At 43.5% G+C, this 18,771-nt stretch overlaps 1 protein-coding gene across 11 annotated transcripts in view; it reads left to right on the top strand.

Moving 5' to 3' along the window:
* The window catches only part of ABL2 (ABL proto-oncogene 2, non-receptor tyrosine kinase), an 87,915-nt gene that overhangs the window by 54,071 nt on the left and 15,073 nt on the right, over nt 1–18,771 (top strand). For 7 of the 11 annotated variants that reach the window (XM_036234565.1, XM_036234566.1, XM_036234567.1 and 4 more), the window contains exons 2-11: nt 3,539–3,601; nt 4,786–4,956; nt 8,336–8,631; nt 10,871–11,143; nt 12,034–12,118; nt 13,067–13,244; nt 14,124–14,308; nt 15,194–15,346; nt 16,197–16,286; nt 18,295–18,468. In XM_036234565.1, coding sequence (XP_036090458.1) covers nt 3,539–3,601; nt 4,786–4,956; nt 8,336–8,631; nt 10,871–11,143; nt 12,034–12,118; nt 13,067–13,244; nt 14,124–14,308; nt 15,194–15,346; nt 16,197–16,286; nt 18,295–18,468 — 1,668 coding nt within the window. The remainder of the gene's footprint in view (nt 1–3,538; nt 3,602–4,785; nt 4,957–8,335; nt 8,632–10,870; nt 11,144–12,033; nt 12,119–13,066; nt 13,245–14,123; nt 14,309–15,193; nt 15,347–16,196; nt 16,287–18,294; nt 18,469–18,771) is intronic. The other 4 variants (XM_036234570.1, XM_036234574.1, XM_036234571.1 and 1 more) reach the window with 1 other exon arrangement.

The raw sequence follows: 18,771 nt of genomic DNA on the forward strand, positions 1-18,771 counted from the left end.
TGGATTTCTGCTACTTGGGTCCTGCGTTCCATAAATGAAAATCAGTCTTCTGTTGTCTTAAGTGCATGGCCTACCTCTGTAACAATGCTTAATGAAAGATCAGTTCACTCAGTTACCTAATGTATAGTAGTCACTTCACATTGTTTAAAAATGAAACGTTCCCAGCCTACACACTTGCTTGCGTTTGGACGGGCACAGGACGTCTGAATCATCCAGATGTTTCTGTTTTAACCCGGTGGAGAAAGGGTGTAGACTGGATCCACTAAGAACACTGTGACAATTCCTTGCCTATAGGATTTCTTTTTGGTCTTTTTTGCCTTTATTCCTTACTTTGGTCTCCTCCATTTAGTTCTTTAACTTTGTGATTTTATACATATTCATTATTGCCTCAGGAAAATGTTAGGGTGTTTTTTTTTTTTTGTTTTGTCTTGGAAACATTTCCCGTTGTTTTGTGCTAGTGGGTAGGAAGGCGTTTCAGGGGATATCCTGTGCAGACAGATTGTGTAGGAAGCCGATCCTTAGTTCTGTCAGAACAAAAGAGTGAGTGGGAAGAAAGAAAGGGAGGAAGTTAAGATCTTTTGACTTAACCAGAAAATTATAAAACCAAAGATGGGAAGAAGGGGAGTGGGAAATAAAAAAAGGTTGTTTTCCGACTTACGGTTCTTTTAGTACTTTGGCCTCAAAACTTACTTCTATCCTGTGTTATTGTGTATATTTGAGAATTGTACTGTAGTTTGTTCTGAATATATCTTAAGTTTATGTAAAATTGTGCTGTAGGTCTCAGTCTCTTTTCTCCTTTTGTCAAATAACGTGGTTTCTAAGAAGCTGCCGTGCCTTTGACAGTCCCCTGTTGAGCTTGACGGCGTTCCTCCTCAGTCCAGATGAGCTGCGTGTCATAGGCATGTCCTCACACGCCGACAGCCTGCCACTCTGCTGTCATCAGTGCAGAATTCCTGCTCATCCTCCTTAGATGTGTTCTCTTCTGTGAAACCTCCTCTGACCCGAGAGCTTCGTTTTCTACCCTGTTCTCTCGCAGCGTCCTCTGTCTGGGGGAGTTAGGTTAATATACACGGATAGAGCAATAAGTAACTTGTATATTTTGTGGTAATGGGAGCTGTGGAGAGGAATAGTCTGGGAAAGGAGCCATGGGGGAGGTGGGAGTACTGTCAGGAATGGATGTATTCTACAGCAGGACAGGGGAGAATGCCGTACTGAGAAGGTAACGTTTGCAGCAAGTGTCCTGTGGGTATCTTGGGAGGAATGGTTCAGGCAGGAGGTAGAGCTGGTGCAAAGGTCCTGAGGCAGGAGTGTGCGTGCCTCCCTTGTTCCACTAACAGCAGGAAGGCCAGTGACCAGAGGGAGGGAAACCAGAGGAGGACGAGTAGAAAGAGGAATTGAGAGAGACAAGTCATAAAGGGCCTGGCAGGCCCTTGTAAGGACTTCAGCTTTTACTCAAGATTCAGGGAGCCATCTGAGAGTTTCAAGCAGAGTTTCAGGTAACACAATCTGACTTATGCTTTAAAAACTGGCTGATGTGTTGAGACTGGACAGTAGAGAGCAAGGACAGAACTGGAGGTCAGGAGTCCAGTGAAATAATCCAGGTGAGAGGTGCTGGTGGCGTCTGGGCGGTGGCAGTGGCGGGGGGTGAGGATTGAACGGATTCCGAGTGTGTGTGCAGGCAGTGCCGATAGGGTTTCCCGAGGGACCGGACGTGGTATGCGAGCCAAAATGGAACCGTGAATGATTCTAAGGGTTTTTGTTTTTCCACCCAGCTTTATTGATCATTGACATTTAAGATTATGTAAGTTTGTTTATATCATATTGATTTGATACACTTGTGTATTGAAAATAATTACCAGCGTAGCCTTAGCTAATATGTGCATCACATCACATAATTACCATTTCTGTGTGTGTGTGTGTGTGTGTGTGTGTGTGTGTGTGTGTGTGTGTGTAGGGAGAGAGAGCATTTACGATCTAATCTCTTAGTAACTGTCAAGTATGTAATACAGTATTACCTGTAATTATTGTGCTGTACATTACATCCCCAGGACTGACATATAGCCAGAAGTTTGTACCCTCAAACTTTGAATGTTTTGGCCTAAGCAACTAAATAGATGAAATTGCCATTAACTGAGATGGGGAATTCTGTGGGAGAAGCAGATTTTGGGGAAAGAATGGAGAGTAGTTTTCTTTTATAGTAAGTCCAAATAATGGTTTAAATCTTTATATTCTGAAGCTCAGCATGACATCTGGTGTATAGAAGATGTTCAGAGTTGCCTTTGGTGTCTGCTTGATTACTGTCTCTGACTTGGTCATTTCATCGATAGTACAAAAGTATGGTTACCCTTGGTTTCTGTTCTTCTTATAATTTCAAACAGAGGGAAATGTACTTGAACTGTTTGATAATTATTAAACAGAATAATAATCAACAAAATACTGTAATGCATTACTACCACCACTGGTAAGAAACATTTATCAGCATGGATCATGTTATATTTAGTGTAAAACAGAATAAATATTATGAATATTTTCTGTACATCTTTTGGCACGTCTTTTAATAAAGGATTGGCAGTTTGTAGCCCCATGGAAATCCTGCTAGTGTAGATAATTTTTCATTAGAATAAAGAAAAACAGTGCATGTGGCCAGTTCATATAACATGGTGCTTCGTTCGTTTTGTGATCCTAATTGGTTCTTAGTATATCATAGAACCGTTCCTATTCACTACAACTCGGCCTTTAAACGAACAGCCACACGTCTGTTTCAAGTCAGCTTGTCAGGACATGTGGACATATCTTTAGGTTTGCTGTAATATTAATGTAAGACAAAATTTAATTAGCTGTGGGATTTTAACAATATATTCTTTTTAAGAAGACAAAGGAATGTAATGAAGTGGAATAAGCTCTAAAATTGGTAGGAGAATGACAGATCCAGCCTACAACAGGAATTTCTGTCTGTTTCATGTAGACAGTTATGAAGACATTTTTAAAACATTGGTTAATGCTATTTTAAGATCATTTCCCATCACTTACATTTTCACGTAATTTATTCAGTGAACAGTTATTGAACACATATTATGTAACTCTTGCTAGAAAAAGGGTACCATTCTTATGGCAAAGAGCACATTGTGAAATTAGGGAAACAAACACGAATTGGGGATATTGTAAAGATAAAGATAGAGGGTGTTTAATGCAGCAAGTGTAATGCTCTTGAGACCACAGAGAGGAAGAGCATGCGATGCTTCCTAGGGGACGTTATATTGAAGCTGAGTGTTATCAAGAGTAGAAGTCAGCCAGACTGTCAAAGGGCGGGGTGAGATAACATTCCAGGTAGACAGGACAGTATGAACAAAGGCAAAAGGAAGCATCATGGTGTGTGTGAGTTTAAAATTTGAGGCATGGAGTGGGGAGGGGTAAAGCTGAAGCAGGCGGGGACCTGATCCTAAAAGCCCTAGCAGGCCATGGTAAGAGATTTTAGCTTGATGGTGAACTGTTGAAGAATCTAAGAAGAGTGACGTGGTCGAATTTTTGTTTTAAATAGATCACTTTGCCAGCTGTGTGGAGGATGCATTTGAGGGAGACAAGACTGGAGGCAGTAGTCCAGGTGAGAGACTGGGGTCTGACCCGAGGCATTGGCAGTAGGGACGGAGAGGAGCGACTGGATTGGAAAATACATGAAACCGCAGATTCGAGGGTTTTTCTCCTTCAAATGGGATACCACCGATCGTAAATTTGAGTGGCGGGGAGGGAGAAAGAAAATTGTCGTTATGTTTCATAGGCAGTTAGGGGCATATAGCTTCTAAAAACAGTTCCATTGAGCAAAGACATTGGTGCTGGAAGGACAGTGTGCTCTCTGTGTGATTGACCTGGGCTGTAAGAAGCAGGCGATCCTCATTACTAAGGCGGCATAGAGATCACCTGGTGTGTAGTACGATTGAACTTAGGAAGCATACAGCCTTGAGGAAACCAGGTCAGACAAGGCTTCAGCCTTTCTGTGCGGTAGAAACTCAGTAAATGTTCATTACTGATAATATTTCCTAGAACCTTCAATTAAGTTATTTTACAGAAATGCACCACCTGGGAAAAGAAAATATGGTAAATGTTTCCCATTAAGACATTGCAGGCTATTTTATAGACAGTGCATGGTAACACAAGGATGTTTCGGAATGCCAAGAATGTTTTGTGTTGAACCCAAACATTTTTCTGTTGTTCAACAGGTAGTTTGAGGATTTTTTTTTCTAGAAGCACTGTTTCTACATGTAAATGGAGAATCTGATTTTATACAATCTGTACATATTTCCTAAAATCTGTTGTCTTTTCCACAATCTTTTTTATATGGAAAGAGTAAGGGAGGGAGGGTAGTTTGGGAATATTTATAATACATAACTGTTCCTTCTTAAAACCACCACCACTACCACAATAAAATGTCCTGTATGTTTTATAAAATGAATTGCTATTTCTCTTCGAGACTTCTTTTTTTCATTTTAAGAAAACTGCTTTTCCTGTTAATTTATTTCAGATTTTGACGAACGCATATAAATCACAGCTCATTTGGTGTTCTTTTCTCTGTATTGTATTTCCAACAAGTAGACTTCTCTCATATTTAGGAGACAGTGCTGTTTGCTCATTCTTCGTGATTCTGCAACTATACAGTTACGTTCTGCCCTGGAGCCGTCATTCTGTGTCAGCGACTGTCAGTCCGCTGAAATACCGTGTACGTGCTGAATGCAAATGAATTTCCAACTGTTGGACCTACTGTGACTTCCTTTCTCTTTTTATGTCTTTCAGAAACCCTCCACCGCCCCTATGGTTGTGACGTTGAACCCCAGGCGCTGAACGAAGCCATCAGGTGGAGCTCCAAGGAGAACTTGCTGGGAGCCACTGAGAGCGATCCCAATCTCTTTGTTGCACTTTATGATTTTGTAGCAAGTGGCGACAACACACTGAGCATCACTAAAGGTGAGCTGTGTCACGTCCCCTCACTTTTCCATTTTCGTTGATGGTTAGGACATAGAGAGTCTGTTCTAGATTCTGCCTCTGAATTAGGTGATTCGAGCCCAGATAGTTTTGGTTCATAATTGTCTTTTTAACCTGCGTAATGGATGATGCCACTTTGTCTACTTTGTAGGGCCTATTAAGGATAAAATGAGATAAAGTACTTTAGAGAAACATCACACAATATATACATACACTTATTCTCAGAATTCCATACCATGTGTGATATGCCGGCGTCTGCCACAGAGGTAAGGTAAGGTTTACTGTACCCCTCTGCTCAGCGGCTCGCTGAGATGGTCACATTGCCCGACCCCAGTGCTGCTCAGAGCATTGTCTGTGATTCACTGCCTGTCTGCGAACAGTTTACCAGGTTGCAATGCGGTTAAGAGCTTGCGTCTAAAATGTAAACCAGCGACATCCCTAAGTCTACTATTTAGTTTAGCTGACATTTTCTTGTTGTGAAGCAAGACTTTCAGCATGAAGAAGGTAATCCAGCGAGTCACAGGCTGACACAAGCAGCTGGTCCTCTGGACCTGCTTTGAGAAGTGCTGGCCCAGACCACTTCTCTGTCATCGGTGTTCATGTGGCTTAGCAAAAGGGTTTCTGTCGTAATACTCTCAGGTTGGTACTTTATTTCAGGAGTAAATTCTCATAAAGGGCAACACAACGATCATGACCAAGTAAAATCGTCTATTATTGGTTTTTTGAACAAGGACAGAAAATACAGAACTTTGGAAGAAAGAAATAGGAGTGTAGGACATTGTCATTGGGTACATGAATCAGACCGATCATTTGCCTAAGCTTATTCTTATCTTTTGAACCTATGAAAGCCTTCTGCTGGGGAAAAAATATATTCCAGGATAATATTTAACTAAATGAAATTGTGATTTAAGCGATTATTTATTGGTAAGGCTAAGATAAGGTGTTAAACGGAAGTGGATATGCCGAATTAAGACAGGCCTCCACTCAAGGAATCTTACCCTTAAATAAAATTTTTACGTCAATTTTTAAAATCCAGCAAGATCAGTCAAAAGCAGAAATCCCTAAAACTGAGTTTCTCAAACAGGATTATAGATAAGTCCTGGCTTCGATGTGGTGATTTGTGTGCATGTGCAGGATTTCAAAGGCGTGGGGACAGTGAAGTTAGCCCTGGCGTCAGTTCACTTAAAGGTGGCAGGTGGTTTGGGGAGTGGGGTGGTGATGTTTGCGTGTGGGGCGTGTGTTTATGCATCGGAAGGACGTTTTACCACAAAGTTTTAGGGTAAAACAAAGGCCTTCAAAGAAATTTTATGCTTTGCGATACATTCTCTTGCCTTTATTGACACATCAGTGGAGAAGTTTGTGACGTGATAACTCAGAACGTTGTTTACTAGATGTGCTTTGCATGTCAGTATTTTCCAGGGCAGCTCAGTCCCTAAGGAAGCAGTGCTACAGTCTGACTCCTCAGTTGCCAGTTTGGCAGCCATAGGCTGCAGCTCAGTGGTGGGGTTCCCTTTGCCTTGTGGCCAGCGGTGATTGCCCTGAAAACCCACGAAATGCCAGATGTTTGTTTCAGGTTCTTATTATTATACAATGAAGTCATTCTAAAGTTTTTTAAAAATTATTTTAAAGACAAGAAAATCTGTTTTAAAAGTAAAATTACAATCTTTAATTTAGTTCGTTTGTCTTTGAAGATGCTGTTTTGCTTGAATTAAAAGAGTTCCCCCAGGATTCCTCTGCCAGTCAGGCCCGGGTTTATATCCCTGCGAGTCCATGCCCCTGTCAGTTCCCACGGTTCTCAGACATCCAGAGTAGAAGAAAGTGCTTCCGATGGCCAGAAAGCGAGGAAAACAAACAAAAGCTCACGGTGTTTGTACCCTAATTATGCTGACCTGTTATTACCAGTTCTTTATAAGGAAGCAACAGTGATACACTTAATAAACTGCTCAGGTTTTACTTCTAGTTCTCGTGGGTTAAGAGAGAGAAGCTACAGAGCAACACGCTTTGTTTTGTTTTTCTAGCAACACTGAGTTTGTTTTCCTGCAGATGTGGTTGAGGAACATTTACACATGTGTGCATTTCCACCACAACACCCACACGCCTATATTTTTGTACCTGTGTGTATAAAATGTGTATGTGCATAAGATGTGTGAGCACACACACTCATGTTTTTTCCTCATTGAGTATCTCATATCCAGGTGTCTTGGGTGAGATAGTGGAGGCCAATAGAAAGTTGTCCCATGGTACGCATTTCTGCAGGCCACTGGAAAAGGCCGGATAGCCGCCGGAATGATGATTTCGTCTTTCCTCAAGAGCCTTTGCCGGGTAGCAACTGAGCCATGTGCTTTTTTGCTTGATTTGGCTGTTTTCTGCTTTCTGCTGCTGAGAAGTGGGCGTGAACTCTGCAGGAAGGGTTGCCTCTCTCAGAGGTGGGGGCCTGAGGCCTCGTCAGGATTCTTTAGATGATCAGTCATTACTAATGATGTCTCTCTCACCTTCCCTTTGTGTCTGCTGCAAGGTAGGGGCAAGGTGTGTGTGGACGGAGTCTACAGTGGATGGTCAGGGCTCTAACGGAGCAGTCAAGGACATTGACGTGGGTAGCAAAGATGCTCTGAGTGAAGTCTCGGTCCCAGCGTCACACTTAGCTCTCTCTCCCACACACTAGAGGGATGGATAGGAGCGGTTCATTCATGAGGAATGCGAGGGGGACTGGGAAGCTAACTACTTCAAAACCCGAGTCCTGGGTGAGATTGCGCTGTGGGAGCCCTCAGTGCTCTCCTCTCACTTCCCCAAGAATTCTTTTCTGAAAACGGTGCTGAAAGCTGTGTGATCTGTGCTTTTGTGTTTTATTTTGTTTCATGTTGATAATTTAAGTTGCCTTGGTGCCAAGAGAAATTTAGAAGTAATGTATTTCACGTGGCTTATCCCTAATCCTTGATTGTTTATAAGCATCAAACCATATATTAGGTACATTCCGACAAACTGTTTTAGGGGGAAAAGTGAATTTTATTCTCCTATGTCATTTTCCAGCCATCTGAGTAACCTTTCTGTCTTTGTATTCCACCTCACTACCGTACATACAGTTTCCTAAAAACATTTTTTAGTTGGTGTAAAACCTTTAAAAACCTGTAGTAGATGCCAGAAAGCCATTTCTAACTATGCTTCTTTGGCTTAAGCTACAAACTAAAGAGATCAATGAGGATATGATGAACAGTCAAGTTTGTTTTCATTATTTTAAAAAATTTTCTTGGCATAAAGCTCCTGATTGATTTTTCCGTGAGTTTAAAGTGTGACAATAGATAGCTTTCATTTGAGATGACGTTTTAACACCTTGTCTTTCATCCTGTGGTGACTTCGTGGCTAGGTGAAAAGTTACGAGTCCTTGGTTACAACCAGAATGGTGAGTGGAGTGAAGTTCGCTCTAAAAATGGCCAAGGTTGGGTGCCAAGCAACTACATCACGCCAGTGAACAGCCTGGAGAAACACTCCTGGTACCACGGACCTGTGTCACGCAGTGCAGCCGAGTATCTGCTCAGCAGTTTGATTAACGGCAGTTTCCTGGTGCGAGAGAGCGAGAGCAGCCCTGGGCAGCTGTCCATCTCGCTCAGGTACGAGGGGCGCGTGTATCACTACAGGATCAACACCACCACGGACGGCAAGGTGAGCCCAGCAGCCGCCTCCGGGTGCGGACTGGCTGCTCTTTAGAAACTGTGCTCCAAATGACTGAAGAATGTAGTTTTTTTGTCTGACATGAAATAGAACCATCACTGACATGAGTTTGGGCCGTTTGGCATGTTAGGGAGCTTGTTGTTTTCAAAAGAATGTGTTAGTGGAAATTTAAAACAGTGTATTAATGGTTTAATGATGAGCTACCAGTGAAGACGAAGAATGAACGATACTGCCGGATAAGGTAGCTGTTCTGATCATCATCGATACAGATAAACACATACATACAGCATGTTGCATAGAATTTATAAATTAAACCTTGGGTCTTTGAAAAAATGTAATCTTTATTCACAGAGTAAGAACTTAGGCTTCTGGGACTGGTGTTGATTATTAATATGTTAATATAAATAGATGAATCAGTCATTTAGCATGTTACATGTTGGGGAGACCAGCCGTTTTAGAATGGCACTGTTTTACTTTACTCTTCTGTTGAGCAGTAAGTTGAGATTGAATCATTTCTTCCACCTTTTTCCTGTAGCAGGGGAAAGGCAGAGGCTTTGAGGCCCGCAGACCTGGTTCTTTCTGTCACTCCATTTCTTAACTTGTCACCTTATATAAATCTCACCTTCCCATCCCATTTTATTGGATTGTTATGAGGTTTAAATGAAATAATTTCTGTAAAGTGTTATGGCTGGGAAATTGGGAATAATTAGGAAGTAAGTACATTATTAACTGTGCCTCACACCACCTCACAGACATATTGTCTCTTGACGAAACCAAATGGAATCAGCTTAGGAACGTGGGAGACCCAGCAGCTCCGCCTCTGGTTGCACACTCACAGGAGTGCACATGTGTGTGGAGGCCTGTGCAAGAGAGTTCACAGCTGCTCAGTTGGAACAGCCAAAAACTGGAAACACCCAGCCGTCTAGCCATAGTAGAATGAATTAATAAATTGTGTATTCATTAAATGGAATCTCGTACAACAGCAAAAATGATCGCAGTACTGCTGTGCACACCCCATCAGGAAGAATGCGGCCCCCAGCGGCCTGCTTTTATAAATAAAATTTTATTGGATACAGCCATACCCGTTTGCTTATGTATTGTCTATGGCTGCTTTCTGATTACTGCACAGTTGAGTAGTTGTGACAGACGTCGTAGCCACAAGCCTAAAATATTTGCCGTCTGACCCTTCACAGAAAAATTGCTGGCCCCTGTCTGGGACTGTTTCACACATGTAAAGCGGAGTGATTGCGGGGGGACGGGGATGAGGGGGTGGGAATGACTGCTCATGAGTGGGGTGATGAGCACATTCTAGGGTTAGGCGGTGGGGGTGGCCGGACAGCCTTGTGAATAGACTAAAACCACCGAGTTATACACTTGAAAATAGTGTGTTTTATAGGGTGTGTGAGTTATCTAGCACAATGCAAAAAAGTTGAGTAAAAGACACAAAGCAGTGCACATAGTATGATGCCATTTGTGTGCCGTTCAGAAGCAGGCGAAGCCACTCCGAGTCCTTCGCAGGAGTGGTGGCTGGGAGGGCGCGAGGGGCGCTCCCGGGGTGGGAGATGTCAGCACGGCCGGGTTTATCCTGTGACAGGCAGTGATTCCCTACCTATTACTTATATACTTTACACCATAAAAGTTTCTTCTTAAAAAAACAAACAAGCTGCCTTCGGAGATAAGGCTGAAGACTTTTACTTTACACTTCTTATTGCCAGTCACAAACACATTAATTACTATTTTGTTAACTCATTGAATATGTGGCTCTTTTTTAAATGGCATAGATACCCAAAGCACATTCTAATTAAAGGAAAATTATATATTTGAGTATCCTTTCTCTACCAAAAATATTGAAATCAAATTATTTTCCATGCAAGATATATGAACTTTTACAGGAGGCCAAGCTCCCCCTGGCCCGCTTCAGCTGGAGCGCCTCTTCCTTTATCTGTCTGAGTTCGGGTTCCACAGTCTTCTTGCTTAAGAGTATTTGAAGACCAATGATCTTGATGATCCAGGCAGTATTTTGGAGGAGCTGACTTTGGAAGCATAGGAAGAGTGGCTTCAGTAAGATGAAGCTGCAGTTCTGTGTGTCCCTTGCCATCATCAGTTAATTCTCTCATTTACATCAGGAAGATTGTCTTCTAACTGCATTATCTTCAGACGGGGACATAATTGGCTTTTAAAGGTTCTGATCCCTTTTCAAGTCGTTGTGGCTTGTCTTCTTTCCCACCAGGTGTATGTAACTGCCGAGAGCCGTTTCAGCACCTTGGCCGAGCTTGTTCACCATCACTCCACGGTGGCCGATGGGCTGGTGACGACATTACACTACCCTGCACCCAAGTGCAACAAGCCTACGGTTTACGGTGTGTCCCCCATCCACGACAAATGGGAAATGGAACGAACAGATATTACCATGAAGCACAAACTTGGGGGTGGTCAGTACGGAGAGGTTTACGTTGGCGTCTGGAAGAAGTACAGCCTGACGGTCGCCGTGAAAACGCTGAAGGTGGGTTGCAGAGAATTAGTTTTCAGGCACTTTTTGTGCTGAGTTCCTTGGAAATATCAGCTGGCCCTTCTTTAAGTGGGGAACACTTTCCACCCACTGGTGCCAAGCACGTCAGTGAATTGCGGTGATGAGCCCCAGCGCCACTGCCGACAGAGCAGGCAGGAGCCCACGCGGGGCAGGTGTGCGTCTCGAGGCTGTTGACGCAGGTTCTCGTGGGTGATGAGAAGCAAGTGGCAAGTCAGAAAAGCAAAGCAAGTTTCCTCAGACCGGCCCCTGCCGGGCAGAGTTCTGCAAGCATTGTTTGATTCTGTCCGTCTGTCTGTCTCTCCCCAGCTCCTTTCTCTCCCTCTCTGTATCTCTCCCTCTCTCCCCCACCCTCTCACACCCGCTCAGGTGTTTTGTGCTTTATCTCCCTGTCTGCATGCCTCGGTAACTACGACATCACTCATAAGGGCTGCTCTTTAGCCATCAATAGTGGTCAGCTCTTAAGCATCTTCTGAGGGAAACAATATGCAAGGCCCTGCAGACACACATCGCTCCTCAAGGAATTTGTCAGGAAGACAGACGTGTAAACAGCTAACTGTTCTGTCTCTTTTTTCAAAGACTGAGCGATCTAGGGAAGTGAGCTATCAGAGAACTGAGTTACCATCAGTCGCGATAGGACATATTGCTGAATTTTGCTCACCCTGCTAATTTTCATTCGTTTCACAAATTGGATAAGTTCAGGGACCACTTCCTTTCTTAATCAGACTCCTGTAGAGCCTATTAGGTTATGATAAATTTCTTGAAGTAATGTGCTAAAATGTGCAAAAAACACCCCTTTTTAAAGTTGAGGTTTTAGGGTTGTGAGTTGACTCCAGTGATTAAGATGGGGGTTTGTCCCTTTCCAGGAAGACACGATGGAGGTGGAGGAGTTCCTGAAGGAAGCCGCGGTGATGAAGGAAATCAAGCACCCGAATCTGGTCCAGCTGCTAGGTGAGGATGTGCGCCTGCACGTAGGCTTCCTCAGGGATGCTTGTCTCTAAATTCCCGTTTTCTCCGAATCCTTTTCTTGGACCATCATGGTGGAGGCTCCAAGTGTGACTCTGCCTCAGGAAATGGTTGTCGTTTTCAGCAGCAGGCTCTGTGTTTAAAAGTCGCCCAAGAAACCGTGTCTCGTGTTGACTGCGATGTACAAAACTGCCTTACATTCAAGATGATTCCACGCCAAAAAGTCACAACGTAATTTCACAAATCAAGCGACATTAAACAAAGAACTATTTAAAATTAAGATTAAAAGTTGGGACCACCCCCATCAGTTTACCTTTACAAGAGAAAGCACTGTGTCCTGATAGATTGGCTCCTCACCTGTTCAGGTCACGTAAAAGCCTGCATCTGAACCCTTTGCCGTTTTTTAAATAGAGCCACTTTCTTTGGGTGTTTAAATTGCACCAAACTGTCCCAAAGGAAACAGTGTCTTGTGGGTTCTTTCCCAGGAATCTATCACGTATCAGTGAAACCTTTCACTATGGAAACAATTACGATCTTTTTACTAAGCATTGTTATAGGCTGCGCATAGGTTCAAATTGGTTACTTTTGGGGAAGTATTTTAGCACACAGTCGAGGGTGGGAATCGTGGGCATACACAGAGCTCTGGAGATTTTGGTCTTCCTCGCCCCTTATGGAATGGACACAGGTGACTCTGATTCTGCCCAGACAGCAAAAACTCAAACGCATGTGAATTTCTAGAATTACATAATGGAAGTAGAGACTCCTTTATCACCCATCTTCTTAACTTTGCTATATATTTTCAGAGGATGTGATGGCAAGGAGGGGAAAGATTATGGCTGAACCTGGCTTTGAAAACTGTTGATTATTTTTGCTAAAGTGGTTTGGGATGTATGAATAGATATAGTGAAACAAGCTTTATTCTTGGACTGCCAGGCGTGTGTACTTTGGAGCCACCATTTTACATCGTGACTGAGTACATGCCGTACGGGAACTTGCTTGATTACCTTCGAGAATGCAGCCGAGAAGAGGTGACTGCGGTTGTCCTTCTTTACATGGCCACTCAGATCTCTTCTGCCATGGAGTATTTAGAGAAGAAGAATTTCATCCACAGGTGTGTGAAGCCTGGTTATTGCCTGCGATTTGCCATGAAGCAACCTTGCATGTCATGCAAATTCAGGGGGGAATGTGAGACCTTTGCAGAACATTTCAGATGATTCAGGGAAGTAACTTTCTCTTTCACCCGGCCCATTATGACATTATTTCAAACTTATAAACCTTCTATACTCTGATTAAAATATTAAGGAGAGGCCTTTACCAGTCTTAAAACAGGAAGCTCTGTATTTTGCCCAAGATTGTATCCAAGAGCCTTTTGCTCCATCTAGTGGCTTAATTTAAAAAATGGCTCTCTGTCTTAGTAAAGAACTTAGACCCTTGTAGAGAAGGATCTTGCTCACCTCTGCAGCCACCCCAGGGTGCACTTGACCCTGGAACAGCATGCGTTTGAACTGTGCAGGTCCACTTTGACACAGATTTTTTTCCCAATAAATGTATTTTTCCTTCTGTATGACTTTCCTAACCTCCCTTTTCTATAGCTTTATTATAAGAATACAGTATAAAGCACATGTAAAACATGTTAATTGTTTTTTGGTAAGGCTTCCGATCAACAGTAGGCTATTTGCTGGTAAGTTTTGGGGGAGTTAAAAGTCGGACGTGGATTTTCAGGTGTGTGGGGTATCGGTGCCCCAGACCCTGTGTTGTTCAAAGGTCAGCTGTACTTAGGAACAAGGTCCCGTTTTCTGAAGCTCGTAACGGCCTCTCGGTGCGTACTCTGGGCGAAATACCAGCAGGGGCTTTGTGCCCGGTCGGCCGTCACACACGGCCGTCTCCGTCAACACTTCTCAGCTCTTGTAGCACAGCACGAGGGCAGAGCGTTCGTGAGCGTTTTCCCTGCCGTCACAGCGGAGTCGCAGTAGCGTTCTCTTTCCCACAGGGATCTCGCAGCCCGTAACTGCCTCGTGGGAGAAAACCACGTGGTGAAAGTGGCCGACTTCGGCCTAAGTCGGCTGATGACCGGAGACACCTACACGGCTCATGCTGGGGCCAAGTTCCCCATCAAATGGACAGCGCCCGAGAGCCTGGCCTACAACACCTTCTCCATCAAATCCGACGTCTGGGGTAAGGTCGGGAGGCCTCTTCTCTGCGTGTGTCATTTTATTTTCTTTATGAATGCTTTCAGTTCTTTAGAGCCTCTCTTCTATGTGACAAGTACCATCTCCCTTTACCTCCATTTAGCCATTCAGGCATTATGCCAGGCACTTAGCATAGAAAGAAGTGTTAAGAAGAAAGTTTAAAAATAAAAGGTCTTTGCCTTCAAAGGACTTAGTCTAGATCTTATTTAACATTCACGGTCTAATGATCCTCTTTCTGTGAAGCTCCCGGTTTTCCGCGTTAGGCTTTATTGCTATTTCCAGAGTGCTGGACACACAGGACCACCCTCTTTTCAAGGAAGGCTTGCTGAAGTCTCATCTAGAATTTATTCATGTAACTGATCTCATTTCTACTGCCCTGACAAGCAGTGTAGAGACTCAGTGGACTGAATGAGTCTGGAAACTTGTATTGTGGGCTGGTAGAAACAGGTGTAGGATTCCAAGTCACTGTTTACCAGAAATCTCAAACTCGGAAATAACCTGACAAAATCAAGCGAATTCTTCTTCCTAGTGTGATTATTATTTGATTTTAAATGAATCCATTTTTATATTTACTCCTCAACTGTTAGCTGACTTAAAAACTGAAACTCATTAAATAGATCATAGATTCTTCTAAGAATAGTTTGCTTATGTCCCAGACTTTTTACATGGTCATAGTTGATTTTCCTTCAATGTAGTATAGGAAATCTAAATTAAAATGGGAAATTTAAAGAAAACCATCTTGAGATAATACCTCAAGCATTTCCGATATCTTTGGGTGACTGAATGTTACCCAGAATTTGAAAGATAAGTTACCTAATGGTAAAAAATAATCAGAGAAGAAACAAACTTTTTTTTTTTATCCCTCATGCAGCTTTTGGAGTACTGCTGTGGGAAATTGCTACATATGGAATGTCACCATATCCAGGTATCGACCTGTCTCAGGTCTATGATCTGCTGGAAAAAGGGTATCGAATGGAACAGCCTGAAGGATGCCCGCCCAAGGTTTACGAACTTATGAGAGCATGTGAGTATGTTTGCGTATTTTAATTTTGAAGGTTTAAGTCAGCAATTCAGAGTGATTAGCAAAATCAGAAACAGTTTTTTCTCTATCGTTAGATTGAATTAAACCTCGTGATATATAAAGAGCTGGTCATTGATCAGCCCCTTGGCACGTCATAAGCTACACCATTGAGTCTTACCGGAACCCTAAGAATAGTTGTCCAGGGCCCGAGTACCGACTCGATTTCCAAAAAACATTTGCATGTTTAATAGGATAATAAGAAAGGTTTGGAGTTTAGATAGGAGAGAACCGCTTTCATCCAGATAAAAATGATTGCTAAAGACTGTGGAGAATACATGAAAGTCGCCTCTGTGATGAACAGACAAAAGCATCTGACTTCTCGAAAGTGAGAAAAGTAGGAAGGTGAATAGTGAATTGTTATGTTCGAACATAGATCTTACTTTCTCATTGAGCGTGGGCATTGCTTACTGCCCCATCGTCGTCAGGTATGAGCTCCAGGCTCCTCCTCGCTGGTACCTGCTGCATTTCCGAATGTGCACAGCCAGTGATTTACAGGGTTGGAGTGAGTTTGAAGACAGACCTCACTTCTTTAATTTTTCCAGTGGGAGAAAACTTTCTATTTTCTAAACTGTCTCCATACCCTCCTCATCCCTGTAGTAGAGGGAATAGGAGCTGGGGCTGCATGGAAGGGCCCACCCTGGGAAGTGGGCCCCCTGCACCCCCGAGTCCAGGATTGAGACGCAGCCGCCTCGCTGTCATTGCGAACGTGCCGTGATGACACGTGGAGCTGTCAGGGTGCCACCGGGCACTGAAGTCCTGCAAGCAGCTTTTACCATTTCTCCTTGTTACGCAGGCTGGAAGTGGAGCCCCGCCGACAGGCCCTCTTTTGCTGAAACACATCAGGCTTTTGAAACCATGTTCCACGACTCCAGCATTTCCGAAGGTGAGACTCGGTGATCCGCGGTTGGTGGGTGGTTCTGAGTGGTGGGGGTCGTGGGGGTGATCACATTTCAAAACTGATAGACTCTTGTAGTGTGGAACTCCATTTCTGGCTACTGAGTTAATTCTCACCTTCATTCTAGTTTTGCCTTTTTTTTTTTTTTTTGCTATTTTTAATGTCATTTTTAATACTGAAATTATATTTTAATTAGAAGTTTATTCTCTTCGTAGAGAGAGTAAATTCAGTAGTTCTCTAAATAGTAACACTGTATAGAGAAGAGAAGAAAAAATGAGTATAAAAAACATTCTAACAGCCTGATCCGCACCTACAAAGGCGGCTGCCTTGTCTTCTTTCCCCCGTGGAGTCAGAGCGGTAGAAGTCTTCAATACTGGCCAAAGACTAGGGTCCATTTCTTTGGTAATTCTGTGTCAGCTTCATATTCTGTTGAATTTTTAGCTACATATTTTTGCTTCTCTTGAAATGTTACATCCTTTTAGAAAACCAGTCCTAATTTCAATTCACAATTGCTAAACAAGAAATTTAGCATTATTTAACTCATATTTTATTAAACATTTAATCCGTGGCAAAGACTATACGAGGTCTGAGGACACAGATAAGGTAGTCGCTACCTTAAAGGGATGTGTTTACTAGTTGTAAGTGCAAGAAACCTGATTCAAACATTCTTAAGTAATAAGGGGAGGATTTATTGGCTCATAACCAAACCCAGGGAAAGCCGGGCTGATGCTAAATCTAACCTCAGTTGTCCGTCGAAGCCACAGGCTTGAGTGGCGTCAGGTCTCCCTTCCCTCTCCCTCCTTCCCAGAGCCAGGCCCACCAGCACGTCTACGTTTGCTTTTCTGTTCTCATCCTCAGCATACTCCAAGTGGCACTGGATACAGTTGCCAGCATCCTCGAGGTCCTCCCTCCCTCTCCCTCTCATAGCTCATATCTGTTTGCCAGCTGTGGTGGTCAGCAGCATGAGAAAGGGATCTCATTGGCTCAGCTGAGGTTACGTGCCATGTACCCACTCTTGTGGGGTTTTAATTTTTAAAAATAATTGCCAGAAAAGCTGTAAAATAATTATAAAAGTTCACAATTGATGATCCTGCTTGTTTCACTTTTGTTTAGGAACGAATAGCAAAGTATGTCTTGGCTTCAGCAAAAGCCACAGAACCCATGGCCAAGTTTAGTTCAGGCTCACTAATGGGCGAATATTTCAAGTGCCTCATTTGCTTCATTCACATGAAATGGAATGGAATGTACCTAGCCTCCTCTTTAGTACAGGGCGCAGCTGAAACATACAAGTATCTGCAGATTTCTGTCTGCTTTGTTCAGCCCCTAAACAGGGACTTAGTAAATGAGAAGGGTATCCAGACGGCTGGTGAGCTTATGAAGCCATGTTTACTACCCCTCTTCATCATAGAAGTACAAAATAAAACAGTGAGATCTGTCTACGTACCTACCCCAGGATGGCTAAAATTAAAATCAAACAAACAAACAAAAAACCCTGATAACATAAAACTTCGGCAAGCATGCAGAGTAACCAGAACTGTGACGACACAATGCTATAGACTGGCTCAGCCATTGGGGGAGACAGTTGGGCAGCACCCAGTAAAGCAGAATTTGTGTGTACCCCGTGCTCCACCAGTGCTTCTCCTCGGTGTAGACCCAGTAGATGCTCATGCACTTGCGAGGAAACAGCAGATGTTCCTAGCAACATGTTCATAATAGCTAAACACCCGAAACAACTTAAATATTCAGGAGAATGGATGAATTTCGGTGTATTCATACATTTAAACAATTCACAGCAGTGAGGAAAAAACCCCTGTCACGTGCAGTGATGTGGATGAATCCACAGATGTAATGTCGAACAAAAAAGGCCAGACGAAAAAGAGCGCGTACCCCGCGATCCCGTGTGTACGTTTTATGGCTCCATTCTCCAGGTCTTCCTAGGCTGTGTGTCCTTTCTGTGCCGTGAAACTTTTTATCAGTCCTGTTGTCTTCCTGACAGAGGTAGCTGAGGAGCTTGGGAGAGCTGCCTCCTCCTCCTCCGTTGTTCCATACCTGCCCCGATTACCTATACTTCCTTCCAAGACCCGGACGCTGAAGAAACAGGTGGAGAACAAGGAGAACATCGAAGGGGCCCAGGATGCCACAGAAAACTCTGCTTCCAGTTCAGCACCAGGTACGGGTCCCTAGGCAGGCCTTAGGTAAAGAACCATTGGGCTGTGATGCTTCTAACTCTACTCGCCTGCCCGTCTGCCCTGCGGAAAGTCTGGCCGGCATCCGTCTTACCTGCCACCCCTGTCCCCAGCTCTGCGTCGCCGGTGCTGGTGGTTCTGATCCATCCCCCGGGGATGCAGCTCAGCCTCCCACCCCATTTCCTTAACTCCTGATTCCCACATGCGTTCTGCCCTCGCTGTCTGGCAAACATTTCTGCACGGAACCTGATAGGTGAGACCAGGCCGTGCCGTAGTTTTTAGAGAAG

The sequence above is a fragment of the Rousettus aegyptiacus genome, unplaced genomic scaffold (assembly GCF_014176215.1).
Source record: "Rousettus aegyptiacus isolate mRouAeg1 unplaced genomic scaffold, mRouAeg1.p scaffold_m13_p_17, whole genome shotgun sequence".
NCBI classification, from domain to species: domain Eukaryota; kingdom Metazoa; phylum Chordata; class Mammalia; order Chiroptera; family Pteropodidae; genus Rousettus; species Rousettus aegyptiacus.